A 26,273-nucleotide genomic window follows, 5' to 3' on the forward strand; every position below is an offset into this window, starting at 1 on the left:
ATTTTTTTTATAAATTTATTAATTTATTTTTATGTAATAACAACGCCATGAATATGTTTAAGAAATATGTAAACGTGCTCAAGTGGAGGAAAACTCAGAAGAAACAATAATAGGCTCCACCTAGGTATTACGGCGATCTCACTAACTGGGATGTAAACCAAAAATACCTATTTTTAGATCAAGTTGATATTCCCAAATACGGGATTCCGATTAATTTGACTTTAAAAAAAAAAGATACAAAAGAATGCTTTTAGTTTTCACGATATTATTTTTATTCTAGATAGAATTATTTCTTGTGTTTACTGTGAACTTATAGAATGATAAATATATTACGATGCATATATGTATTGTATTTGGAATTTATTGCCGCTAATGAGCAAGTGAAAGTTATATAATGAGCACAGGTTATGAAACGTAGTCCTAATAAAAACGTAAATAGATTTATACAGTAGAATAGTAGTAGAATTTTCATATCCTACATCTTTTTCATCATTCACAACTAACTTGTAGTAAGGAGCATCATGGAAATGGTTTTAGCCGCTCAGAGGGTTTACAAAATGCCGCACCTGATTTTACATTCAACATACGAAATAACATGTTTATAAAGGACAATTTTATTTCTTTTTTTATATTAAAATATGTCAACATAATATATATATGTATTTAAAATTATTTCGTGCATCTGATAGTACGCATGTGCAGAGCGGGAATGATTGCAAAAAAATCAGTTTTTGCCACGGACATCATTGTTTCGCGCGCTTTCAACCGCAACTGGCAAAAGTTTGCAAATTTGCAAAAAGTTTTAAAAATTCATGCAAATGGATATAATAAAAAAGTTATAATGTTTAAAAATAGATAGGAATAGTTTTAATAAAAGTGAGAATTAATGTAAAAAAATAATATTTATTTAATTATTGTTTTATAGTTAATATAGTAGTTTGAAATAAAATATAAAAATGGCGGCTGAGAAATTATTATGGCTGACAATGATTTTAATTCGTTTGTGGTTTGGAGCTGGGGATCTCTGTTACGCACAGTAAGTATTAAACAAAAACAGTTCAAGTAAAAAAAAATTACAATATAACACGATTAATTAAATTTAGGTTAATTTTCCCTTAAATATGTATTTTATAATAATTTCAAATCTTAGATATTTATAAAGCACCTTAAATAATCTTGTACATTACAAATTTATGAGTGGAAATCGATTTAAATAATTATAATATAATTTGTAATTATAGTATAAGCGCCGATACCTACATCAGATGAGAGAAATATCCGAGAGCTTTTGAAATGTACAACCTCTTTTCAGTAAAAAGTTTAATTATATAAAACTTCGAGAGCAATTACAATCACTCTGTGCGTTCTAACATTGGTAAGTATTTCGATCACTCAAGACTCGAGTGAGTTTACTAATTGGAATGCTTTTTTAATACCGCTGTCACATTTATACCTGTTTTCTGCCTTAAATTCTATTGATCTTATAATAAAAATGGTCTGAATTTATTCCACGTAACTATTACTGTTAATTTTAATAATGTATACCGATAAAAAAAACTTATTCTATTCTCAACTTCATTTCATATTTTATAAGTATTTTCAGCAATAAGTGAGATATGTAGATGCAGATCGTTAATTACTTTACAAATCCGATGACCACTAAAAAGTTTTTATATTTAGTAAAGTATTCAGCCAATGTCAGTTGAAATTTCAATTGTTAGTTTGATAAAAACATACTAAAATACTATATAATATATATATACTAAAATTATTATCCCAATATTGTAGTTTTTTTTGCAAAAAATAATACGAAAATAACAAAATTTCCTAAGAAAATCAGTTAGTAAGTCCTATACTGAAATAAATTTATTGTAAGGCAGCATTACCGTTAAACTTAAAATGATGATATTGTAATGGGATTCATTAAATTTTTCTGTTATTTTCATTTTGTCATAGAACTGGTTAATTTGTGACAAATATTATATTAAAATAACAAAAGTACAGATTACTATTACAGAGTCAGGGATAGATATTTTTTTTAATATTGCCCTAAAAGGTGAGCAAAGAGTTTCCATTGAATGAAAAAGTTAAAAAGTGCTAATTTTAAAAGTAAATCTAATAAGTGTCTCGTTTTGTCATATTATTCAAAATTATTTCTATTAAAATATAAAATTCCAAAATTGAAATAGTAAGGATTAATTTCCGCTCTTCTTCCAAGAAGTTCTCATTAATCAAAAATATATTTTTGATTGGATGATACATATTGCGTAATTTATACATTCATATCCGGGATACAGACTAGATAATACAGAACGTATAATATTCTGTGTAGTTAATTGGACTTTTAATAAAATCACATTTAATTCTCGTTAAAAATATAATAATATATTAAAATGAACATTTCAATCGTATGTATTTTTTTCATATATGGATTCTACCAAAAGCCATCCTTCACATCCTCTTGACACGGATTCTCAGTTTGAGCTGAGATATAAATAATAATATTTTTCGCTTCATTCATGAATGGCACAGCACGAAAATATTCAGCATAATGAAGTTTTAAAACTGTTCTTGCAAATTTTGACTCTACTATCGAAATATATACAAAGCAAACAAATTCATAGAGAATACGTTATATAATTAAGATAATTTGCTTTAAACACATCTTTAGATATATGAAAAGTGACTCGATCTAACAAACCGTGAAATCGAAAGATCAAATAATTCTCAAATCATGATTTGAGCTTTTGAATGGCTGTATGAAAAAATTAACTATCGAATTATTCCGTATTAGTTGAACGTTTCGTTATCAAAAGTATATAAAATGTATACTTAGTATCCTATTAATTGTTTATAAACTTAACCTCAAAACACAAGAAGCTGAAATTTGGGTAAAAAAATCCACAGTCTATTTTTAGCGAAGACTCATTATTTGAGAAAACATGATCTAAGTGTATCTACTTATAATAAAAAAATACCTTAAGTATTCAGCTGACAAACTGATTAAATTTAAACAGATTATTACGTGTTGTCTTATATCATATATATATATATAATATTACTTTTTTATATTTCCAGTGAGCAACTTAAAAAATTACTGCCGATCTGATATAGGACTTACATTCGTTTTCATCTATATGAAACAGGAATCAGTATCTTTATCGTGCTCTTCAATGTTAAATAGTTACTTGCAAGTCAAAAATTATAGTTTTGTTCATACCAAATTAGTATTTTGGTGTGTAGAAGAGGCCATTCTCCGAAGCACATGCAGGAAATTAAATTAACAAACAATATTGAAAACATAAACCATAGTTTATAGTGTTTGACAATGAGGTGTGCGAATTTTTCTTTATTAATTGTTTGCCTCGTTAATTTGTCCAAAGGTCAACGCTGGTGGCCTTCCAAGATCTCCTGCCTGATGATCCTCGTCTTTACGACAAGATGAGGCCTCCGAAGAAAGACGATCAGCCCACTATAGTCAACTTCCACGTGACAGTCATGGGGCTGGACTCCATCGATGAGAACTCAATGGTACCTTTATCTGACAGCCAGAATGATCACTCGCCATTGTTATAACTATGAGATGGCTGCAAAATAAATTAATTACATTAAAAATAGTTAGTTCCGAGCTTTCGACATTCGCCAGATTGCATTCCCAAACGAATGGCTTTAAAAGTACTTGTAAAATCTAGGTTGTATGCTTTGAAGTAATTTTGTCAAAAGAACTGTTTGTTATTCAAATATCGCTGACAAAAAAATTAAGTATATCTCAATAAAATTGCTATTTACAAGTATACAAGTAAACACTTGCTTTTTATATCTGCAATACAGTATTAGCAATTACAAAATTAACCAACATTAGCCCTTTCAAGAGAACGTAGAAACTTTAGCAAATATTAACAACAAATTCCATATTAAAAATTTTCAATAGTAGACATTTTACAACAGAAGATTCTCCAAATATATTCATACAAATACTTATATTTAATATTTTCTCATTCTAAACAGATTTGAACTTCCTTTAGGAAAAATGAGTGTTACAATTTCATCCCAGTCATTATATTTAAACGGAACATCATGAAAAAAGTACATATCTTTCATTATATAATATAAGAGTTATATTCACAGTTAAAATTAAATTGACAACGAACATTAGCAAAAGATTCTATACTAAATGTATTAGTATGTATATTTCATAGGTCTATTTTTTTCTCACATCCACATTCTAGACTTATGCCGCAGACATATTTTTCGCTCAAACGTGGAAAGACTTCCGGCTCAGGCTGCCGGAGAATATGACAACAGAATACAGGTCAGATGTCTCGTATAACTTTAATAGTGACTTCTATTCAATACAACAAGTCAAATAATTGTTTGCTGATATATTTTGTTGAAGCTTCCGAATTTTCTTTAGAGCACTTCATCCTTTAAATGCTTTGGAAGATTTCTGGTCACTGCGTTTGGTGACGTAATTATTTTATATATTTTTTGGACATTTAACATTAAACTATTATAAAAGAAAAATCTAAAGTTACATTTAATATAATCGGGTTAAATTTATAATAATAACAGTGAAATGAAAACCTTAGTTTTTTACTAGAATATTACAAAAATGATAAGTCAAACTGAGTTATTTAGAAAAACATATCGAAGACCATTAGGAATAAACTGAATGTCATACTCATACTGTGATAATGTTTAATTTTATTTTGTATATATTTCAATACAGGTAACTTTTTTGCAGTATTGTTACACTGCTATCAAAAATTCAATAAACATATGGCTCTTAAATCATAATATATTTTATTGTTATGTTTGTATAATATGAAGCATCGATCACAACATCACAGATTACTAGAAGTCGACTGGCTGAAACAGATGTGGCGTCCGGATTCGTTTTTCAAGAACGCTAAATCAGTGACCTTCCAAACGATGACCATACCTAACCACTATGTGTGGTTATACAAGGACAAGACCATACTTTACATGGTGAAGTTGACTCTGAAGTTGAGCTGTGCCATGAATTTCCTCATCTACCCTCACGACACCCAAGAGTGCAAGCTGCAAATGGAAAGCTGTGAGTGTAGTCTTAATATTTTATTCGCTTTCGCGCTTGTTTATATAAAAATGTGACTTATAGTAAAATCGTTTTTTTTTTTTATAATACTTTTAATTTATAATGCGATAACTAAACTGAACTAAGCGTAATTTTTAACTGAAACCTCTAATACGACCTTCAGCAAGGTGGCGTTAAACGTTCAACGCACCTGGGGAGGGGGGATAGATAGAGACGGGGAAAGAGTAAATGGGTGGGGCAATTGAGAATCGTAAGATATCTTTATAAAGTTTGTATTAAAGAAGCAATATGAGTTTACTATTAAAATATTTCTTCCCCTTCCTATTTTCATGTTTAATTACGAAGTTCAATTTTTCGGAGGGAGGGACTCCATGCACTATTTTGTTTTTTTTTTTAATTGATTATTGTAAAATTAATCCCAATTAATGTTTGATTAAAATCAAATGACGTCACAAATAATTATAATTAATTAAGCATTAAAATATAACGAAATTTTCATACGATATTTAAAGATGATTTTTCTAACAAAATAAAAAAAAATTTTGAAAATAAGAGGGTAGTTTTTTAGGCTAGTACCGTCGGATTTTCTTTACAGAAATTCATTACAGGCCGGTTGTCGCTTCTCATCTAGAAATATAATTTGTCATTTAATAATGTTATCTAAGACTTTCGCGAGTTTTATTCATTTAAATGAAACTAATATTTTTCGGATATGCTACGCGTGCTTTATTTTTTGTTAAAACTACATACTGCCGACGTTTCGGTCACTTTTCAACAACCGTGATCACGGGCTGACGAGATGTCACATCTGATCTGGTCTAATTTTTCAAATAATAAAATCCGATAAATTTTCAAATAATAAAATCCGATCTAAATATCTGAACAAGATAGACAAATAAGCTTAGAATGATTCGGCGTACAAAATTATTATGTGCGCAGGTACCACAGGTAATAATTTCGTAACAGTTGTTCTTAGTTGTTCTTAGTTGTTAATAGTTGTTTGTAACATGTAATAGTTTTCTAGTGCTTGTATCGCGTTTTCTAACACAACCATAACAGCGGCCTTTGGACCTTTTAATGTTCCTAAACCTACAATTGGTATTTACTTTCGGAAGACCAGAAAGTTCTTGATTTTGACTGACAGGCTTTTAGCGAATGTTTTCTTTTCAATTCTGCACTTAGATACTGGCTTCTTTCAAATCAAAGATAACTGAATCAAAAAATTGCGACGTCTACTGGCACTGAGGTTTAGCAGATAACATAACATTGTCAATACTCAATAGCCATCTCCGTGATCTCAGCTGCACCGTGTAGCGAGCACCTTTTTCGCAAACTCTTTACACCCCCTAACATATTTAATCTTCAAACTTGTAAACGCTACCATCACAATCCTATTTAGATTCATCAACATATCACTATCTCATCAACTAAAGCAAAATATTTATGAAGTTGTTGAAAAAGATTTAATTAGGTTCAATTAATTTATATCATAAATCTAGGTTAAAAACCAGTTGAGGACGTACGACAATGCGAATGTTTGCGTACGGCAATTATGTCTCTTGAAACTTATTACCCCGTCTCCAGCGACCACAGCTATACGTGTGTTATGTGCAGCGCTATCTATGGCTTGTTTCAATTTATTAAATTTATTTACAGTGATGTAGGTCATGTTTCATAACAGTGATATAAATTTTATTTTATTTTCTTTATATAAAGACGGATTAATATGGTTATTTTTTTTTTTGTGGTAGTCTGTCGTAAAACCTTCGCAGTGCGGTTTTGTTGAATCGTATTCTATTTTATTCAGATACATTTTTGTTGTAATATAAGTATTTTTTGTAGTCAGCACAAGGCATGGTTTGAAAATTTTATGTTTGGTTTGATATTTTTAAAACTTGGCCTGCATTTTCATTAAAAACATCGTTTTTTGTTGACCTACATTAATATTTTTATTTAAAAAAAAGGTCCGTAAAAGACCCGGTTGGTTTAGGTTAAACTCTTAATTAATTAGACATTCTGAAATGCGTAATATAGAAATATAACTACATGAATATTATGTTGGGCGCCTTTGATTTCTAAAAGGCAAAAACGTTTGCAGCGAACTCGGTTCAGTTAACTCAGGCGTTTATACCATAACTTATGTACAGTTGACTTCGTAATTTACGAACTAATTAATTTTGCTTCAAATTATGAATAATTTCATTCGAGAGCTCTTTTTATAGTTAATTATATTACTGTATGAAATTTTTTTTGTAATATATTTAGTTTAGTTATTTACATATTAAAGTTTAAATAAATTAGGAAATGTTACTGTCACATGGATCGTCGTCAGAGAATGTTCTCGAAAACTTCATAACTATTCGTTAACTACGAACTCATTATAAGGGCACTTGTACTATACTACACTCCTGTTTGTAATACGAACATGTCGAAAATGGGTTAAGTAACTGTGACACTAACCTTATTAAAGTGATTTTGTTGTAATTTTTGATAGTTTACTTGTCAGTTAATAACATAATCTATTTAATCTATTAAAAAATTATGCTGTCTACGACATGACATTAAGTTTGATTTACAATCTATAAATAACATTAAAGTATACGTAGCGCTTAGTTATTTGGAGAGGAATTAGATTTTTTTTAACTTATTTGCAATCACAATTACCTAAACATTGGAACTATACCTATAACTCCAGCATCAATATATCTAACTCATCATCATCATCATCACCATCATCATCATCATCAGCCTATCGGAGTCCAATACTGAGCAAAGGCCTCTTCTCACATGGAGAAGGTTAGAGCATTAATCACCACGATTGCTCAAGACGGGTTGGCGATTTCAATCTTATAATTTTAAATTATAAGACCAGGTTTCCTTACGATATTTTCCTTCGCCGTCTGTCGGTGGTATCTAAATATTCTTAGAAAGTACATATGACTCGGAATAGATCACATTGGTACTTGCCAGGTTTCGAACCCGCGCCCTCATGTGTGAGAAGCGGGCCTTTAACCTCCAGGCCATCACGACATATGTACATCTATCTAAGTAAGTCCAGTTAAAAATAAATAACCGTTTATAGGTATGTGAGAAGTCTAATCTAGCCTCAAAGGAGTTTTGTGTCCTCGATAGATCAAAGCAGTACTTCTTTGCACTCCCACCTAATGAAATGTCACCAAGCCCAAGGTAGGCTGTATATTACTGTTCTCGTTTTGAGGCGCGGGCACCAATACTAGCTTCACTACCAGCCTCTAGAGCTGGTGAGTTATTCAGATAGACAACGATTGCCTTAACAGATTAGAATTACGTAAAAATGTACTTACTATGCATTCTTAGCAACATTATGAAAGAGAGCCTTATAAGAAATTGCAAGGTTTAATACCTGGAGGTACATTCCACAAGCCTTTACCGCTGCAAAACTTTCATACACATCATTCAGATGGTTTGAAATTTACTTTCCGTAAATTTTACGTGTACTTTACCGTTTGAACACAGGGTGTATAGCGAGTTCTGAATAGTATGGGCCAGGTGTCGGAGACACGACATTTTCATGAACATTGGACAGCGACTTGATCAGTACGTTTGTATTTACGATATACATGAAAATAGAAAAACTGTTTTTAAGTAGAATTAACAAGTACTACTTCAGTATAAACGGCATATGACATCAAAATTAATCAATAATAGCTTAATATGCTATAAATCAGGTTAATTTGAGGATGAGTGTCGACACGAGTGTCAGCTCAACTCGTCCACTCGACGACACTTTCCGACAGTGACGTCCAATTTTGAACGCCCCTCAGGCCTTTGAGTTTTACAATGTATTAAAAAACGCTTATATGAACATCTTAGACAGTTACTGAAATCCAGAACTCTGTGTGAATCAGAAAATATCTGAATTTAGTCTATGGCAATCTTTTCATTTTGCAAAACTTTAAGATACAAAAAAAAAAGTATTCGAAAAAGACTGCGATTGAAAGGAGTTTTAGAGAAGATCTAAATAGGTCGTAGACTTAATATACAATGTATATGTCTTATTAAAACAAAATATATAGGTTCAAATATTATTTCTCTGCAACAGAGGAGAGTATACATTATAAATAAATTTGGTATATCTTCGGGATAAAGATTAAAAAAATAGCTATCTTTTTAGAGTTTCATTGCCACGGGCATTATTTTTTATTAGTTATAAGTGTTAAAAAATTTCTGATTATTATTTATTACAATTCTCAAATTCAATTTGAATTTTATATGTGATTTTGGCAACATTCTAGATTAAATTTTAATAGAATTTTTAGGTCGTGTTACACTTAACTACACACCGGTTATTTTGACTTTTTAAATTAACTAATTATCATTCCAGAATTTTTGTATCATAAAGTTCAATGACAGTACTTCGCCTTAAAAAAATTCAACAGGGAAACATTTTGAAGTGTAACGGTTTTTTTGGAGACCATTGAATTTATATTAAAATTATTACTGTTATTTTCGATTTTATTTGCAAAATCACAAATCATAGTGGCGTTTCATTTCTTGGAAATCTACATCTTTGATGAGAATAAAATAAAAATATTTTCAACAATAGGTGCTCGATCGACAAACATTTTAAAGCTCTTAAGGGTAGGTAAAGTTTGTGGGGCGATACAGAAAAATTGATTTCTCAAGTGGCTCGTAAAATGTAGGCCAAGTGCTCTCAACGCCGCTCAGTGCCTCTGATGTCAGCGAGTTTTTATCGTGATCATCGTGAAGGACACGATTGAGTCTCGCGATGTAAAGTGCCCAGGTCCATAAATAGGTAAGGCGCTCTTCACAGCTATTCCGAGGGATCTCGCTTGGGAACCCCGCTCGTTAGTTGTTTTTATTACATCTTGTGCCAAGGATGTTGTTTATATTTGGCATTCATTAGGTCGTGTACGGGTTGTAAATTTTGTGATATTTTTGAAATAGCTTGTATCTTATCTTCTTTGCACATATATCAACGTGTTGCACTTAATGCGACGACCTTAACGCTAAATTGCATTTATCTATCTATTACTATCTTAGATATTTTATATAAAAGAGGTGTAGGGCTGTGAAAAAATGGAATAAATACGGATTTAAAAAAGTTGGAAGGTGCAAGGCGAAATAAAAGTCCAAGAGAAATTTTAATAAAACTATAAAACCAATTCCAGTGTCTCACACGACAGATGACCTGATCTTCCAGTGGGATCCTGAGGTACCTTTGGTGGTAGACGAGAACATCGAACTTCCACAGTTGGAGCTGGTCCAGAATAGAACCGCAGACTGCACCCAGGTTTATTCCACTGGTAGGTCAAATTACGGTATCAGGATACCTCATCTTTTCCAGGTCTTAAACTACGGTTAGCCGCTATAAAATATTCATCGTCATTTTGTTACATGACATCAACTTCAACTATTATTACAATTATTCGGATAAGATGCAAAATAAAATATAATTTGATCATTCTATTTCCAATACAAACGATGGTTATAAGTTCCACTAGTGTTCTTAATTTTCGTAAGTAGCATAACAATATTTGGGCTCAATTGTTCACTCTCGTGCTACATTACCTCGCTAAGATCCAAAGACATTTCAAAAGGATTGTAAAACGATGTCATGGATAAGCTTAGTCCAATAAAAGGCTTTTTAGCTTTATTACCTTGATCTCAAACGCAAGGTACCAAGTGATAAAATTTCTTCACAATGTCCACACTGGGATTACCGTGATCTTTACCTGGGATTTACTTAATCTCAAAATTTACGTCAAAATTTGAAGAAAACTAAAGATGAATTAGCTTGACCTTGACATCAATTTAATTAAAATTCTATAACATGCTATCAATTACTAATGTTGGTAGATTGGTTCGTTAGTGTGAGTGAGATTATCGTTGGCAGAATCTACATATATTTATACCAACAACAATGTATCTTGGAAGATCATATTATGTTCTATATGAAGCTCTAGTTTTATATAGAACAGTATAATTCTTCTGACCTATTCTATTTAAGGTAATTTCACATGTCTGGAGGTGATCTTCAAACTGAAGCGTCGTCTTGGATACCACCTGTTCAACACCTACATACCCACCTGCCTTATTGTTATTATGTCGGTAAGTTGATAAAAATGACAAAATGAAGTTATGTGCCACGTTTCCTGGTAATAATCGTACATTGCGATTAACTATTTTTATAGTGTCCGTTAATAAAGCATAGTATGAGACGAAACTTCACAGCATCCCATGGATTCACCGTGGGGGTGGGGGTCCAGCGCAAACTTTCCTTTAAATAAACTACGAGAGCTGGAGATTTCTTTATTTGTTTATAAATTAAATAACATATTTCCAGCTACCTTATTTCTGAAAACCATATCATTTTAGACATTGAAAAATTACAAGTATACCTATACACAACATAATATTTGGAGTCTACTAAAAAGACTCAAAATTATTGAAAAGGTGTACCTAGTGCGAGTGCATTAAGCTATAGTCAGGGATGTAACAAACACAGGAACCGCGACACACAATTTGTTGGAAATTTTTATAATGCAACGAACTCACTCACTTCTAATGCTGTATATACCTATTAAGTGTTTGAAATTGTATCTGTCATTTTATCGTATTCTTGTTTTAAGTGCTATATTTCAAATACTGTGGTGTATCGATTAAATAAATAAATAAATAAACTCACCAACATAATATAGACAAGTGAATTATGCGACAGCTTTTTATAAGTATATTAGAAACTTTGGCCATTTTGTCATATGGTAGGTAGTGTTGAATTTAGATATTATTTCATAATCTATGACATTAACGCGTGATATTTTTCATAAAATAATGGTGATTGGTGACGGCCTGTAGGTATATAAACTAAATGCAACAGAAAGAAAATAATCTAACAAAACCATGAATGTTTCTATTCATATTGAATAAATGTTTGAAAATAATAAGGTTATTTCAGTTAATGTTGTGGTTTTGTCATAACAGACGATCACGGTGGATATTTCAATGGACGTACGTCGATTGACCACAGTATTATGTTAATATAACACTGACACTACAATGAACATCAGAAAGACAGAAACGTAATTTAATTATTAATACATTTTTTCTAATTAAAAGTTATACAACAGTGAACAGTCCTGTTAATGCTTGTGACGTCATTGTACACCACTCAATATGTCGTAAATAATGTTAGGTGTAATAGAAAAAACAAATATGGGAATTAGATTAAAAATCTGTCCAGATTATAGGTTAATTTTAAAGAAAAATAAAACAATTTAAATATACATTAATGGGACGTTCTATTCTCTTAACACTTGTGGTTTTGTTGCATTTATTTAGCTTTAATGAAAAAATCGAAATCATAACTTATAAGCCTTCAGTGCTTTCCAAGTGTACCGATTATATATAATGTTCTAGAAAAATATATATATCATTGAAATAAAACTAATATTTTTCGGATTTTCTACGCGTTTATAATTATTTCTAACAACATACTCCCGACGTTTCGGTTACTTTGCGATGGTGATATTAAAAATAATATTAAAAGCGTAGTAGGTAAGTCCGAAAAATTTGTTTTACGTCAATGAATACTTGCGTAAATCTTAGATTTCATTATATATGCACCATGGTAATATAATCGCTCGTCCCAAGTGGGTGTCGTTCTGGATCAAGCCTGACGCGGCGCCAGCGCGTGTCACGCTGGGTGTGACGTCACTCCTCACTCTGTCCACCCAGCACGCCAAATCCCAAGCACAGCTGCCTCCTGTGTCCTATCTTAAGGCTGTGGATGCTTTTATGTCGGTATGCACTGTGTGAGTATACTTATATTTACAGTGAAATTCTCTTAATTATATTAGGACCTCTTGAATCTACATTAACAGTACCGGTGAAGAATAACCTGAGCATTTATATCCCAACGTGGTTTAGTTTGAGGGCGCCATTTTGTTTTTTGCATATTAAGGACTAATGGAAAGGAAAATCTAAGTCTATGGATTGCAAAACTGCTGTCATTTTGAAAGAAAACGAACGATTTTTATAATTTCTCTAACAAAATTTAGGTCTCCCGAAAAAGTAATAGAATTATAAGCGAAAAACGTTGACAATTTTAAAATAATTATGTAATGGCTTTAATATTTCTTATCTACAAATTTTACAAAAAAAAAATCTGTCCCTTTTTTATGTAAGAGTTTTAAGGTAAAAACATTTTAATTAATTCTTCCTAATAAAAGTTTTTAGGGCATGAGATGTGAATAACATTTTCCTATATTCATAACTATAATAAAATTTGTATTGTAGACTTAACCTAACATCAAAAGCTTAACATGTCTTAATTCAAACTATTCATGTGGTTACTATCAACATGGTTATTCTCTTGATGTACGACGTACACGATTCGTAATATGACTGACAAAATGTATAAGACTAAGGGATTGGAACAGTTTGACTGCGTCTGTGTTCTCTGCTAGTTATAATTTAGAATGTCTTCAAGAAAAGGGTAAATACACTGATACTGAGATATTGCGTTCTCCACCTACGAATCATTACCCACTTCCAACAGGTGGAATGATAGTAGAGCATTCTCCAGTCGAAGTTAAAAAAAGGAGTAAATTATAACTTTCTCCAAAATAAGTTACAACCGCTTCCATGGCTTTCGAGGACCCAAGCAAGTCCAATTCGATTCATTACACGCAGTACAACGATCCTTTTAACTGGTACTGGATAGATATCAAATGTGAACAGATACTGATATTCATCAACGTGGTCCTGGGTTGTGATCTGGTGCATGAGAATGACCATGAATAAAGTATTCTAAAGATACCACGTAAAAACTAACCTTCACACGCAACTTTGTATCGTGATGGAGGGTAGAATTAATATATAATTAATCAATATATAATTACTGCTAACTAAATAGATAAGAAAAAAAAATTAAATCATGAATATTTCTGTATAGTAAATACTAAAGAATAATATTACTTCCATATCGGTTTAAAACTTAAGGGACAAATACAAATTTAAGTGTATACACAATATTATTTGTCAAATTTGAAAATTGAATTTCTTTTGTTCCTCTTTTACCCGAGATGCCGCTAGCGAGACGCGGGGACGTCCAGGCTTCTGGATTTCACTGTACCCTACTCCTGGATGATTAAAATTAAAGAGAATTTCTTCCTTTGATGGATGCGATTTTAAATACAAAAATTCAACTTTCTTTTTGTACATCGACGATTGTCTAGCGGTTTTTATTGTTGGTCTCGGATTCGATCTCCGGTTGCAAGGAATGTGTTTATGATGACCTACGTCCGGTTCAGAACGGTGAAAGAAAATATCGTATGGAGGTTTCAATTTATAATCTGTGTTAAGTCATACAAGCCCTTCAAGGTATATTTAAAGAATAATATATATTTTTAAAGCAGTTGTTAATCAAGTTTAAGCTCATAAGTGAAGACTGATCTTAAAAATTTTCCAAACCGTCCTACATTTATATTGAGAAAGAAATCACATTTCCATAAAAATGTTATTTTACTTTCACATCCGTCGAAAAAAAAACATTATAACGTTTACTATAGATAAGGAACCAGGCAAACGTTTCTGTGGCTCGTGTTTATAATTGCGTGTAATAGAAAAAGTGCTCATAAATTTTTCTATACTAAATTATTTCCAGCTTCGTGTTCATGGCGCTCATGGAGTACTGCCTCGTCAACATCATCCTTGATGATAGAGGCGGTAAACCTAAGGTCAGATAATTATAGCCTATATCTAGTATCACGGTCGTAAAACACTAGTTTTAGAAATATATTTTCCTTCATATCATAGTTCCAGTTATAACTATTGGTATTGAGAACAATTTGCTCCTTTGTTTGATAATTTTCCTTATCAAATATGTATTCAGAATTCAAAGCTAGCTACTTTTGATGCTCTGATTCTATGTAACAGAACGTTCTCATATTACGACTAGTATAATTAACTTAACACGGATATTTCGACTTTACCTTTCTCAAATCATTCTTGATAGAAATGTATCAAGTGATTTTTGGAGGGTAAACGCTGAACTGTCAGTTTTAACTTCTTTCTGACACACTTAGTAATTTTTCTGAAAAAAATAATCAGATTTTCAAGCAACCTGATTAACGTGCTAGTGAAAGTGTGTCGCGAGGTTATAAACGAATTATTTCTTGATAACAGGAACTGATAACTGTATAAATGACGGACATAGTTTATTCAATAAAAAAAAACTTTAATTTTATTTAAACAATAGTTTTTGTTACCACCTTTAGTCATTCATAGTTTGGTACTGGCAACAATAAAATATTTTTATTTTTGATCTCAAATAGATTTTCATTTTTGATCTAAAATAGAAAGCAAATTTATCTAAGCTAAATTCATGTTTGTTTATAATTTATTCAATTTTAAATTGCTCATATTTTGGTGTTTATAAAGAAATAAAAGATTTATGTTGGCTGGCTTATCTTATCTAAGTTAGAGCTGATTCATTCAAAAACAATGTAGGCGACTTGAAATAAACATACGTCAACAATCATTTTTTTATATATAATCATTAATTACACACACACATATATATATATATATATATATAGTACACTGTCTTGTAGTAGCGTTCCACTATGTATTAATAGTCCAATTATAGTCTAATAACGACGAGTTATATGCTCTCTCCTTCTTCATGCGCATATAAAAGGATTGGATGTTTCTTTACGTCCGAGTTTCCTAAGACAATTCCATAATCTTTAAGTAAAAAGTAAATAGTCTTTTTCCAAGATAAGGCGTTCATCATCTAAATACTAAACCCACATCTCAACTTACGATCGTATCGAATGAGTGTCAGCACAAGCCAGTTTTAATTTAAATCTGCTTTAGAAAGATATACTGAAATATGCTTAATATTTTTTACAATCATCAAGATATACTTAGGACTTCATAGTGTTATCTTTAAGGATTATTTAATTACGATCTTCTGTTATTTATTCGATATCTTGGTATCTCTATATCGCCAATGTCAATTATGTTAAATTCTTTATTGTGTCATAAATTAGGATTTTATTTTAAGTTCTTGTAATCTACCTTTATCTATGTATTCGCATGTCTCACTTTAAACCTGAATTCTTCAACACTCGTAAATTTAAATATCATCCAGATATGATACGTCCAGTTCTCTAATACTATAGTTGAACTAATGAGTCATTCAAATTCAAAACTACCCTAACGGATTTAAATTTCAAATAATGCTTCTGCGACTCGTTAGTGTTACTAGGCTTAAAAACAACACTCTATTTCAAAATATGATGATTCTTTATAATAATTAATTTATCACGAGACAGCTATGAAGATACGCTCATGGTATACTACTGCTCTCCAGGAACCAGCTGAAGCCGCTAAGGCGAGAATGAGAGCGGTCAGCATCGACCGATTTTCGAGAGTCTTCTTCCCACTTCTCTTCGCAGTGTTGAATGCAACATATTGGATACAGTTCGCGCAATACATCTGATTTATATGATATGATATATATGATACCATGTTATATTTTTTTCTTGTTACGCGGCTGTTTAACTATGGTGTAGGAAGGAATATATTTATTTGATCATAGTATATTTTTAAGTTTAAGTTTATTATACGAGGACGGTAGGTGATCGTTAATTTTTAACATACCGTCATTATTTTGTAGATTTTCAATAGTACACATTCAATTAAAACTACATCTTCGAATTCAACTTATCACGAAAGAATTCTTCTCTTCAATACAGTTTCTTTAAAATTATAGTTAGAATTAAAATCAAAGTCATAGCTTAGCAATAGCGAGGTCGATCTGAAAACATTGTTCTACTTACAGAAATGTTTTAAAAATCTATTAAAATGTCAAAAAAACAAAAGTTCTCTTAGTATATGGTAAAGATTATTTATTTTTCTTATAATTTACGCTTAATTTTGCACAAGTAGAGGTTTTTATTATAACCACAATAGTTCATTCTATACCTAGAATAGTTTTTGCCTCACCGCTATCACAATTTCGTCAAGGCCGTTACAGGCTGTAATAATGGCTGAAGGTACAAAACAAAATTATAATATAAATCAACTCGGATTAAGATTTATTTCTGTACTGACAATGTTCGGTTCTTGTATCTTATAATTGATTTGTCCTTAACTCTAGGAATAACATGTATAGAAAAAAAAACATTTATTTTTCATCGGTATCAACGAGAACATTTTGAAAAAAATAGTTTGGTTTCTAATTTTAAATTTAAATAGTAGTCTGCACGAACTACTAATGTCAAAAATGAAGATTATATTCCCAAAAATATAATAGGAATAACAAGAACGAAATCTGTTTAAGCTCTCTATTACGTATAGCAAACATACGACTATAATTTTTTAAATTATATATAGATTATCCCAACCGTAAAAACTTTGTCATTAACCCGCTAACAGAATGTATACTTTATTTCTTAATTCATGGCCATTTTTATTTCCTATACCTACAATACTGTTTAAAGTATTATTACGAAATCATTTAACTATTAAAACATAATTTGCAATAAAGGCTAGGTTGTGTTTATTACCTGATGCTTAACGCAATACATATTTAGGTGGATTTAAGTGAGGGTAGAATGTAATATAGGATTAAATCAGCGAATTAGTAGAAAATTAATATCAGATGTTCACTACATTTCGATTTATTATAACTCTTGGTATATAAAAAACACATTGCTCAAATATTTCAATGTTTCTTTCTCATAACATTTGAAACTTATTGATTTTTAATATGAAAAAATATACTAAGTTTACAATAATGTCGTTATTACGTAATAAATAAATGATTTTAATTAATTTCAAGTAAAGATTATTTTTGTTCGGTTAATGTAATTGTTGTATGAAATAACTTTACATTAGATAAGTAAAAATTCAGCAAATAATTTTAAATCGTAGATACATATATGTATGTACTAATCGTTTTATTTGGATCACTTGTATTGTTTTTGCAATTAAATGAATTTATTATACAGTCGATAATAACATCTTCGTTAAGTTAAAATTGTTTTATTTATTCAAATCTCCCAATTTGATCACTTCCATTTTATTAGGTCATGAACTAAATTGCCTACTCAAACTCCTTGAAAAAGTTATAGCAAAAAAAATTTATTGTATTTGCAGATAAACAATTTATATTTATCTTGTGTCTCAGTATATTACTTAATTTTATACACAATTATCTACGTAACTTTTGGACGCTACAGCCTTGATGTCGTCTTTGGAATAGAGCTTGCATCAATATTAAGATGTATCATTGAAAGTACCACCTTTATAGAAGGTCAATGTGCTGAAACTTTAATATTATTCTATTCGATTTTATTCTCTAAAGCCTAAAGAGCAAAAGTTACTCAAGATAAAACTAAGAGATTTCCGTGACCGTTACTTTGTACCTAAATTTTTTATATAAATTGGTAAATGATTATATTGTTTACTATAAATAGTTAATAAACGTATAATATACTATATCACTAATATTCTCTAACCATTACATTTATGCAATTGTAAAAATTGCTACCTTTCATTTTTCTAATAAGGCCTTCAACTAAATTTAGATTTCAGCAAATAGACATAATAGCTTGTTTTTGTTTTTGAACGCTTAAATTTTATTTACTTTCTAAATAAATCATAAATTACGTTTCGAACGACTGGTGTTACTTAGACGAGAATAAATCTTATTTTCCATATACTTTTGTTATACTTATATCAATATTTAAGTCAACAAGGTTCTTTTAAAACCTTAATCTTTCGAATGTATTGTAATACAAACCATAACAATGACCTTTTCAATCTTATCGCACTTATCTTCAAGTGCTACCGTATTTGATAAAATAAGGAAACACTTACGAGACACATGGCATACTTGAATATACAGGGAACATACAAATAATGTCCCTACACAACTTGCAAATTTACTACTGTAGTAAATAGCCTAACATATTTTAGAAGAGAACTTAATATGGTGAAAGGCATTATTTTTGTACCGAATGAGGATTGGATATTTGCACACAAACAAGAATACCGCAATAAGCAACGTTATTAAAGCGAATTGGCAGAGCTACTTTTGCTGAATATAACTTCGATAACCTTAGCGAGGAGTTTAGACGGACGGAAAAAAATACCGATTATGTACCTATACTAAAATAAAGATTTAAAAATAATTCCTAGATACAACAGCCGAAAAACAGATAAGGAACGTATAAAAGGCTCATCTTTTTATATAATTTTGGTAAAAATGAGTGTAAAAGACACATTATTATGACTGTCTACACTTAATTACAATACAGATAACAATGGTCACATACATTGGACGATACAAGTTACACTCCACATCGTGCACCGGTGTTGAATGTGACAATATTGACACAGGAATGTTAAATGGGTCTTGATTGTATTGTTATACGTATACAATATCAAAAATAAATTAAGATACTACTGACATTTGACTGACATTTGACATCATAAATGTAACCCGAATTTAGTAACTTTTTAATTATCACTTCAAAAATGTCAAAGATTTGACTACACAAAACGAGAATTTAACTGAGCCAGTGATGAATATTTCCCAAGCCTCTAATTTTAAATGTATTTGTATTCCCTGTTTAAACGAGCGTCTTATTTTGTTACCTTGCAATGCGAGGAGGTAAATCAAAAGCAAAGTCCTTCGATTGAATACTTTGCTAGCAGGTTGAACTTTATATAGCTTCCTATATTTTTTATTATACACATGAAAAAAAAATAGATTATTATTAGATAGGTCATGTATACACAAAAAGAGTCAAATCGAATAAAAATTATCACAGATATCTGATGCAATAAGGTATAGCAACAATAGTAACATTCGTTACACTTATAAGAACGCTTGAACGGCAAAAATTATTTGCAATCATTAATTTGTCTTGACATATATATTTCGAAGTAACTACGCTTGTATCAAATATCGTTAAAATAGTCTGAATCATTATTTTTAGTGCAGAATAATAAAAAAAGACTCGGTTCAATGCCCTTGGGTTATGTAAGACATCAAATAACAGATCATATTCGAGGTCCAACAATTTAAGTTTTATTTTTTGCGGTTTTATTAAATCAACAATCGTCTGACGTTACGACAGAAATATTTGATTTAAACAATAAACCGAAGATCGGCACCATTATCAGTGAGGCTCTTTCAAGAAATGAATTTCAAATACTAAATATTTAGTTATATCTAATAAAATTTACAAGACGATGACCTTTAGTAATTAGTCGACGGTTCATATTCCATTACGTATAAAAAAAATAAAGATAAGGTACACGTAATATCGGCAACGCATTCATGTGTTTAGTATAATCGTACAACAGTAAAAATGTATTTAAATAAGATCTTCGTGGATAAGATAGGATTGATTATATCTTGATAAAGATAAGTTCTAGTTCAGGGACAGGGCCAGCTACAACCACGTAATGAACTTTGAAATGCACAGCTCGAACTGTCACGGCGGATTCATGATTTGTCAACAGTCTACTTGTCAGCGGTTAGATTCAGTCAGTCGCTTGGGTCGTTTGGGCGCGCGTTGTTTTCTACTCGGACGATTTGCATGGAATCGCACTTATTCAATTACAAATATTCATGTGATGTACACTGGACGATGAATGGGACGGTTATAAATGGACGGACATTGTGAATCACGGCCGGTTTATAAAGTTTACGTTGAAAAAAAAAAAGTTACTCGCACAAGTTTCGCGCGTGGAGTTTTTAAGAATTGTGTTCGGATTACAATAAAGTTAAAACTGTTTATTTGATAAAATTTAAAGAAAGACAATAATAATGAAAGAGATCAATAAGAAAGAGGAGACGTCTGACGATGAATCGGGCTTGGGTTATCAGAATACCTTGGTAAGTATGCGATTTCCGTCTTTGTACTTTCTAACTGTTAACATTCTTATATATAAAAATCGGTTTACCGATTTAATACGATCATAAAAATTAATAGATTTGTTTAATTTTTACGATTTGTATTATTAAATTAACTGTAATGTTTTATCACAAATTTATCAACACTCCAGAATGTTCTCATGACTTGATTTGATCAGAAGAATAAATTAAAGAAAAATATTTAAACAATAATGTCGTTCAATAATATATTAATATATATACATATATAAATATATATATATATTAAATTAAATTTGTTCCCATTAATGAATACAGAACAAAACATTTAATTATTTTAAAATATTTTTATAACTGAACAATAAAAATCAAATTAATGTTTTTACTTTAATTTAATTTCCAATAATCTTTCAATGTTTCATCAAAACTGTACAAGCATGTGCCGAGTGAGATTCAAAAGATCTACTAGTATATATACAATAAATAGCTTCTACGACTCCAAGAAAACCAATCAAAACTAATGATGGACATATTTAAAAACTAATTATCTCCCAACACTACAACGTAAATATTACCTTTAACTTCCGTTCGTGTCATACATTTTTGTATACATTTTTTTATAAGTTTTTAATTAAGATTTAAAATTACATATTTATGTGTGTCCATCAAGATAACCAAAATGTATTCCAATTATAATAAATCAATAAAGATTCAGCATTAATTAAACTAATATTCTGTATGAAATTTATGAATTATAAATTCTTAATTACTAATATTGTCAATACATGAAAAATATTTTCTAGTACGCTGCAAGAATAAGTAGCTGTTATTGTTGTACTAGAACTTAGACGTTGAAAATTCTATCAATTTTTAAACATACAGCTGTCACTTCTATACTAGACTAGTTATTACAATGACACATTCGTTATCAATTCCGAAATAAATTTCCTGCATTAATCCGTGTATAATCTAAATCCTATTCTGGATTAATGTGTATAATAAATCGTTATTTGCGTTTTAAATCTAGTCTAATTAGGTATTACTCCCATTATTTGTTTACATTATATAGATACAGGACACGTCAGATGACCCCGGTGATACAAGCGTTCTGTTGTACTGTTAGTATCACTTAAATTTTCTGTTTAGTAACAAACTACTGATATGTTTGAATTGTTTGTATTGTGTTTGGTATGATTTTAAATCTTCATATAGGATTTTAGTAGAAATGTAGAATTTTTGGACCACAAAATAACTTATCTATATAATCCAATTTTTTTACATACATTTTGATGATTTTCTTTTTTATCTTATTAAAGGAATCAATGTAGAGTTATTAACTTGTTACCTTAATCAGAATTTATTGAATATATTATTTCGATATGCATATATTTATACAAACTAGATATCAATATTCCCAATTTTTATTTAAAATAAAGCCGTTAAACATATTGTCTTTTATTATTCCGTCTGACTTACCATGGTAAGAGCCCGCAAATAATTTAATAGCCATATCATTATAGACACTGATGCATCGGATTTATCACATATACATATTTATAAACATATAATATTATTGAAACAATGTACTGTTTGAATTTCTAATTGACATTGTTCTATGTGACATTAAGACAAATTTTATGACACACTGTCATTAAATTTACCCCAACGCGTCACTTCCGCTGTAACACGGCAACAGATTATAATGACAACGAGTCGTTTGTTGTTTTTTATAGTGTTTTAATGTAAAATTTGATTATATATTAAAAATTAGAAAAAAATAATAACTGTCGGGTTGTTTATACATAATGATTTCGACAACTTTAACTGAAATGACGTTATTTTTATTATTTTTTTGACAGTTGAAGTGGACTGCGATGTCTTGAAAATCACTATTCTTTATTCATAAATATGTCTTTAACAAATAAGCAAAAATATCGAAGTATGATTTGAAGTCAAAGCATTATTTGTATAATGGCTTTACACAGTCCCTTACCATGATATACATTATAAACTTAAATTGAGTGACTACGAATATTGCAAATAAATGACTAATGCAAAATCTCGAAATAATTTGTCTCAACGACATATAATCGTCTTAAGGGTTATAGATAGCATGTTATTTAAAATTACCTATACATAAGTATATCAAGATTATGCACGCAATATTACAAAACACTCGTCGTAATCACAGAAGCATTATGTAAGTATATACATATATTGTTTCAAACGTAAGTATACTTAGACTGATAATATTTTTGTTTATACCAGGTTAAAGGTTAAATCTTTTATCGCTAACTGGTCTTTAAGACGTCATAGCAATTTTTTTTATAATTTTGCCAAAACTCTTAATATAATATAGCCACCTAGGTTTTTAATCTGTTTTCAGTGGACGTTATTTATTTTAAAACTGTGCTTGCTGTCTGATAATAAAAAAATCACTATAATTCAATGATAGATGACAGTTACGTCAAATTGTCATCACAATCATGAGACAATCAAGCGGAGAAATGTAAACATGTGTCGTTGGTGTTATTAAATTAAAAGTATCAATATGCCTGACAAACGAAATAGTTCTTCCTTACACGAAGAAACTTATCTCTAATCTTTTGATGTATTCCAGCGGATTGTCCGTGTGGACTTCGGAATTAGGATTGGAGTGGAACGAAAAAGTATATTAAAACAATACTGAATACTGTATATGTTAATTAATCGGCATCGACATGTTTCATTTGTATCAAGGCACTTCATACGCAAAACAACAGTTACGCCGTAACCCGGGGGAATTATACGGAATTCCGGAAAAATTTCCGACCTATGTCTTATTCTGATGTCTCAAATATATTACTGTAAAGTTTTATTAAAATCCGTCCAGTAGTTTTTGTGCTAGAGAAGAATAAACTATACGTTCTCACAAACTTAAGTTCAATATTTTATGAGTACGTGTTACAAGTGGCGCCATCCGTGCCGTACCATTTATAAATATACTATAATCCTTAGAATTATTTTTATAATTCATTTTAATTATTTGTAATACTGACCCATTGTAATTTTGCAATGGCAACATTTAAGTATCAACTTGTATTTGAAACTATAAATACTGGTTTCAGCCACTTTGTAGGATATAACTGGAAGTAACGCTGAACATTAAAAATCAAGACTGAAACTGTACCTCGAACAATAGTTAATATTTAATTAAATCCATGTTTATTTTCGCATATGACTTCCGATTTTCGGACTGAGTACCAATTCATTGTTTTTAAATAAAGTGCCGAATGCCTTTGGTCTCGATTCACATCAGCCTTTCGAGCTTTTGGAGAGAAACCTTATTACGAATCCTTTATTTCTAAAACGTTCGATCCCTGCAACAGCTCGAGCGAGAATGTTTTTAATCAGTACCCTCGCTTCTATTTATACCGACCAACACTCCCTAATTACTACTTACGTGAATAAAAGGTATTCGCTCCGATATATACTATAAAGAAAAAGCTGTATAATTTGAAATTCGAATTTCTAACCAAAGAGGAGATATTTGAAATCAAAGTGGCCAGTACGACAAAACGATAATTTAATATGTTAGGACCTTATATATATATGTGTGTGTAATTGTTTAAGATTTGTCATAGCTAATAATAAAGAAACATGAATTATGATGCATCTAAAATAAGACATGCTCTGGTTTCTAAATATAGCTTCTAGTAATTAATTCTGTTAAGGGATATCGTTACGAATTCGCGTTTCATTGCCTGGAGACGTCAATTTGATGAGTGTCGCGTTACGGAACGTGGAAGCGTCTGTATAATATGTACGTAAAAGAAGTTGTTTGTTTTTGTTTATTTAGATTAGTTTTTCCCAAAGTGTTCGATAACACAAGGGGGCTTTCCTTGTGGGCTCTGCAAGCCTAGAGAGGGGCGGTAAGAAACCCAGAATCAAATAAGGGCGTTCTGTAGAGGCTTGGGTTGTGAGTTATTTCATTTATCAAGGTTAAGTTATAGTGGTTCTTCAGTAGGTGAAAAAATGGGGGCGCTAAATATTTTTTATTCTCAAAGTCGGCAGTAGACAGAATATGTTTTGGGAAACCCTGATTTAGAAGATCGGAGAAAAATTTTAAAATACGTTATTCTGTATGTTCATAGTTAAATAAATTTTATATCTCATAGTATGTACACAAAACCAAAAAGCCGTGAAGTGATTGATTTATATATTTCCTTATGGGATCTCCGAAGATTGTGTCATTCTTCTCAACTCCTATCAAGCGGCGTAATAAATTTCATTAAATTGGTTTCAGCCTTGATAAAGTATTTATAAACAGACTAACTAAGACACATTTTGATATTATTAGTACAGTCGCTTTTAATAAATATATATATATATATATATATATATATATATATCTTTTCTTAAGAATTAGTGTGAGCAAAATAGGGTTTTTTGTTAGAATTTTTAACCTTTGAATATAAATTTGGTAATAGAGCTAATATCGTTTTTATTCTATCTTCACATATATATCTGTATGTGTAAATATTCGTTTTAAAGAATCTTATTTTCTATTTATTTATGACACTAATATAAAATTATCTCAATGTGGGCCTATATCAAAATCAAAATTTACGATTAATTAAATCACAATAATATTTTATATTATTTTACACATTTGTTCATAATGACAAGAGGATTTATATCTGAAGATACAAATCACCACACACGTGTTTTCTACGATTATGTTTTACTATAAGCCAGATTTAAAATTAAAATTATTGGTGAAAGAAAATTTTTACTTTAAAATAAAGAACAACAATACTGTTTTAAAAAGTGAAATATAATCGTATATTTCATTGTTTAAAGCAAACAAAAATATTATTATTGTAGAATTAGTTACATATACGTTTAGTAGGTAGTCACGCTACGTGCGGAATTCATATTAAGTTTTTTTTTTCCTGATTGTTCGCAATGTATAGTATTAACGTAGGTTATAAAGTTAACGTTGCGTGCGTAGGGTGACAGTGTGACGATGCAGACTTGTAGTAATCACAAAGAGAATGCTGTGACAAGGCGACATTGGCTCTGGATTAAAACAATCTTATCTTCACCTTATCTGCTATCAAATCGTCAAACGGTCATGTGCTTAAGATTTACGACGGCTATTTGTCGTGCGATAATAATTGCATATTTTATGGTATATTTGGAAAAAATCGATAACAAAGCTAGTTTTATTTGGATTTTTTTTTGTATAGGCACTTGCGTTACTTTCGGAGGATTCTAACTTCTATATCCGTGGGT

The 26,273-nt window shown here is 30.4% G+C and overlaps 2 protein-coding genes across 2 annotated transcripts in view; both read left to right on the forward strand.

Moving 5' to 3' along the window:
- The first annotated feature begins 956 nt into the window (after positions 1-956).
- Positions 957-16,751, forward strand: LOC116775933 (glycine receptor subunit alpha-3-like). The gene is made up of 9 exons (XM_061524427.1): positions 957-1,036; positions 3,384-3,531; positions 4,230-4,312; positions 4,851-5,077; positions 10,249-10,383; positions 11,088-11,188; positions 12,731-12,891; positions 14,745-14,817; positions 16,458-16,751. The coding sequence occupies exons 1-9, from the start codon at positions 957-959 to the stop codon at positions 16,584-16,586; spliced, it is 1,137 nt and encodes a 378-aa protein (XP_061380411.1). The 3' UTR covers positions 16,587-16,751.
- Positions 16,752-20,635: 3,884 nt separating this feature from the next.
- The window catches only part of LOC116775872 (chloride channel protein 2), a 38,478-nt gene continuing 32,840 nt past the window's right edge, over positions 20,636-26,273 (forward strand). Inside the window, exon 1 of the mRNA XM_061524302.1 lies at positions 20,636-20,999. Within this exon, the coding sequence (XP_061380286.1) occupies positions 20,931-20,999 (69 nt within the window). The 5' untranslated portion in view covers positions 20,636-20,930. The remainder of the gene's footprint in view (positions 21,000-26,273) is intronic.

The sequence above is a fragment of the Danaus plexippus genome, chromosome 24, assembly GCF_018135715.1.
Source record: "Danaus plexippus chromosome 24, MEX_DaPlex, whole genome shotgun sequence".
Taxonomy (NCBI): Eukaryota; Metazoa; Arthropoda; class Insecta; order Lepidoptera; family Nymphalidae; genus Danaus; species Danaus plexippus.

Bases quoted from the DNA above. Each gene is read 5' to 3' on its own strand.
- LOC116775933 (XM_061524427.1), top strand. From the start codon at position 957: ATGGCGGCTGAGAAATTATTATGGCTGACAATGATTTTAATTCGTTTG. The intron at 11,189-12,730 runs GTAAGTTGATAA...GCTCGTCCCAAG, and splicing joins GCCTTATTGTTATTATGTCG to TGGGTGTCGTTCTGGATCAA. The intron at 14,818-16,457 runs GTCAGATAATTA...ACTGCTCTCCAG, and splicing joins ATAGAGGCGGTAAACCTAAG to GAACCAGCTGAAGCCGCTAA.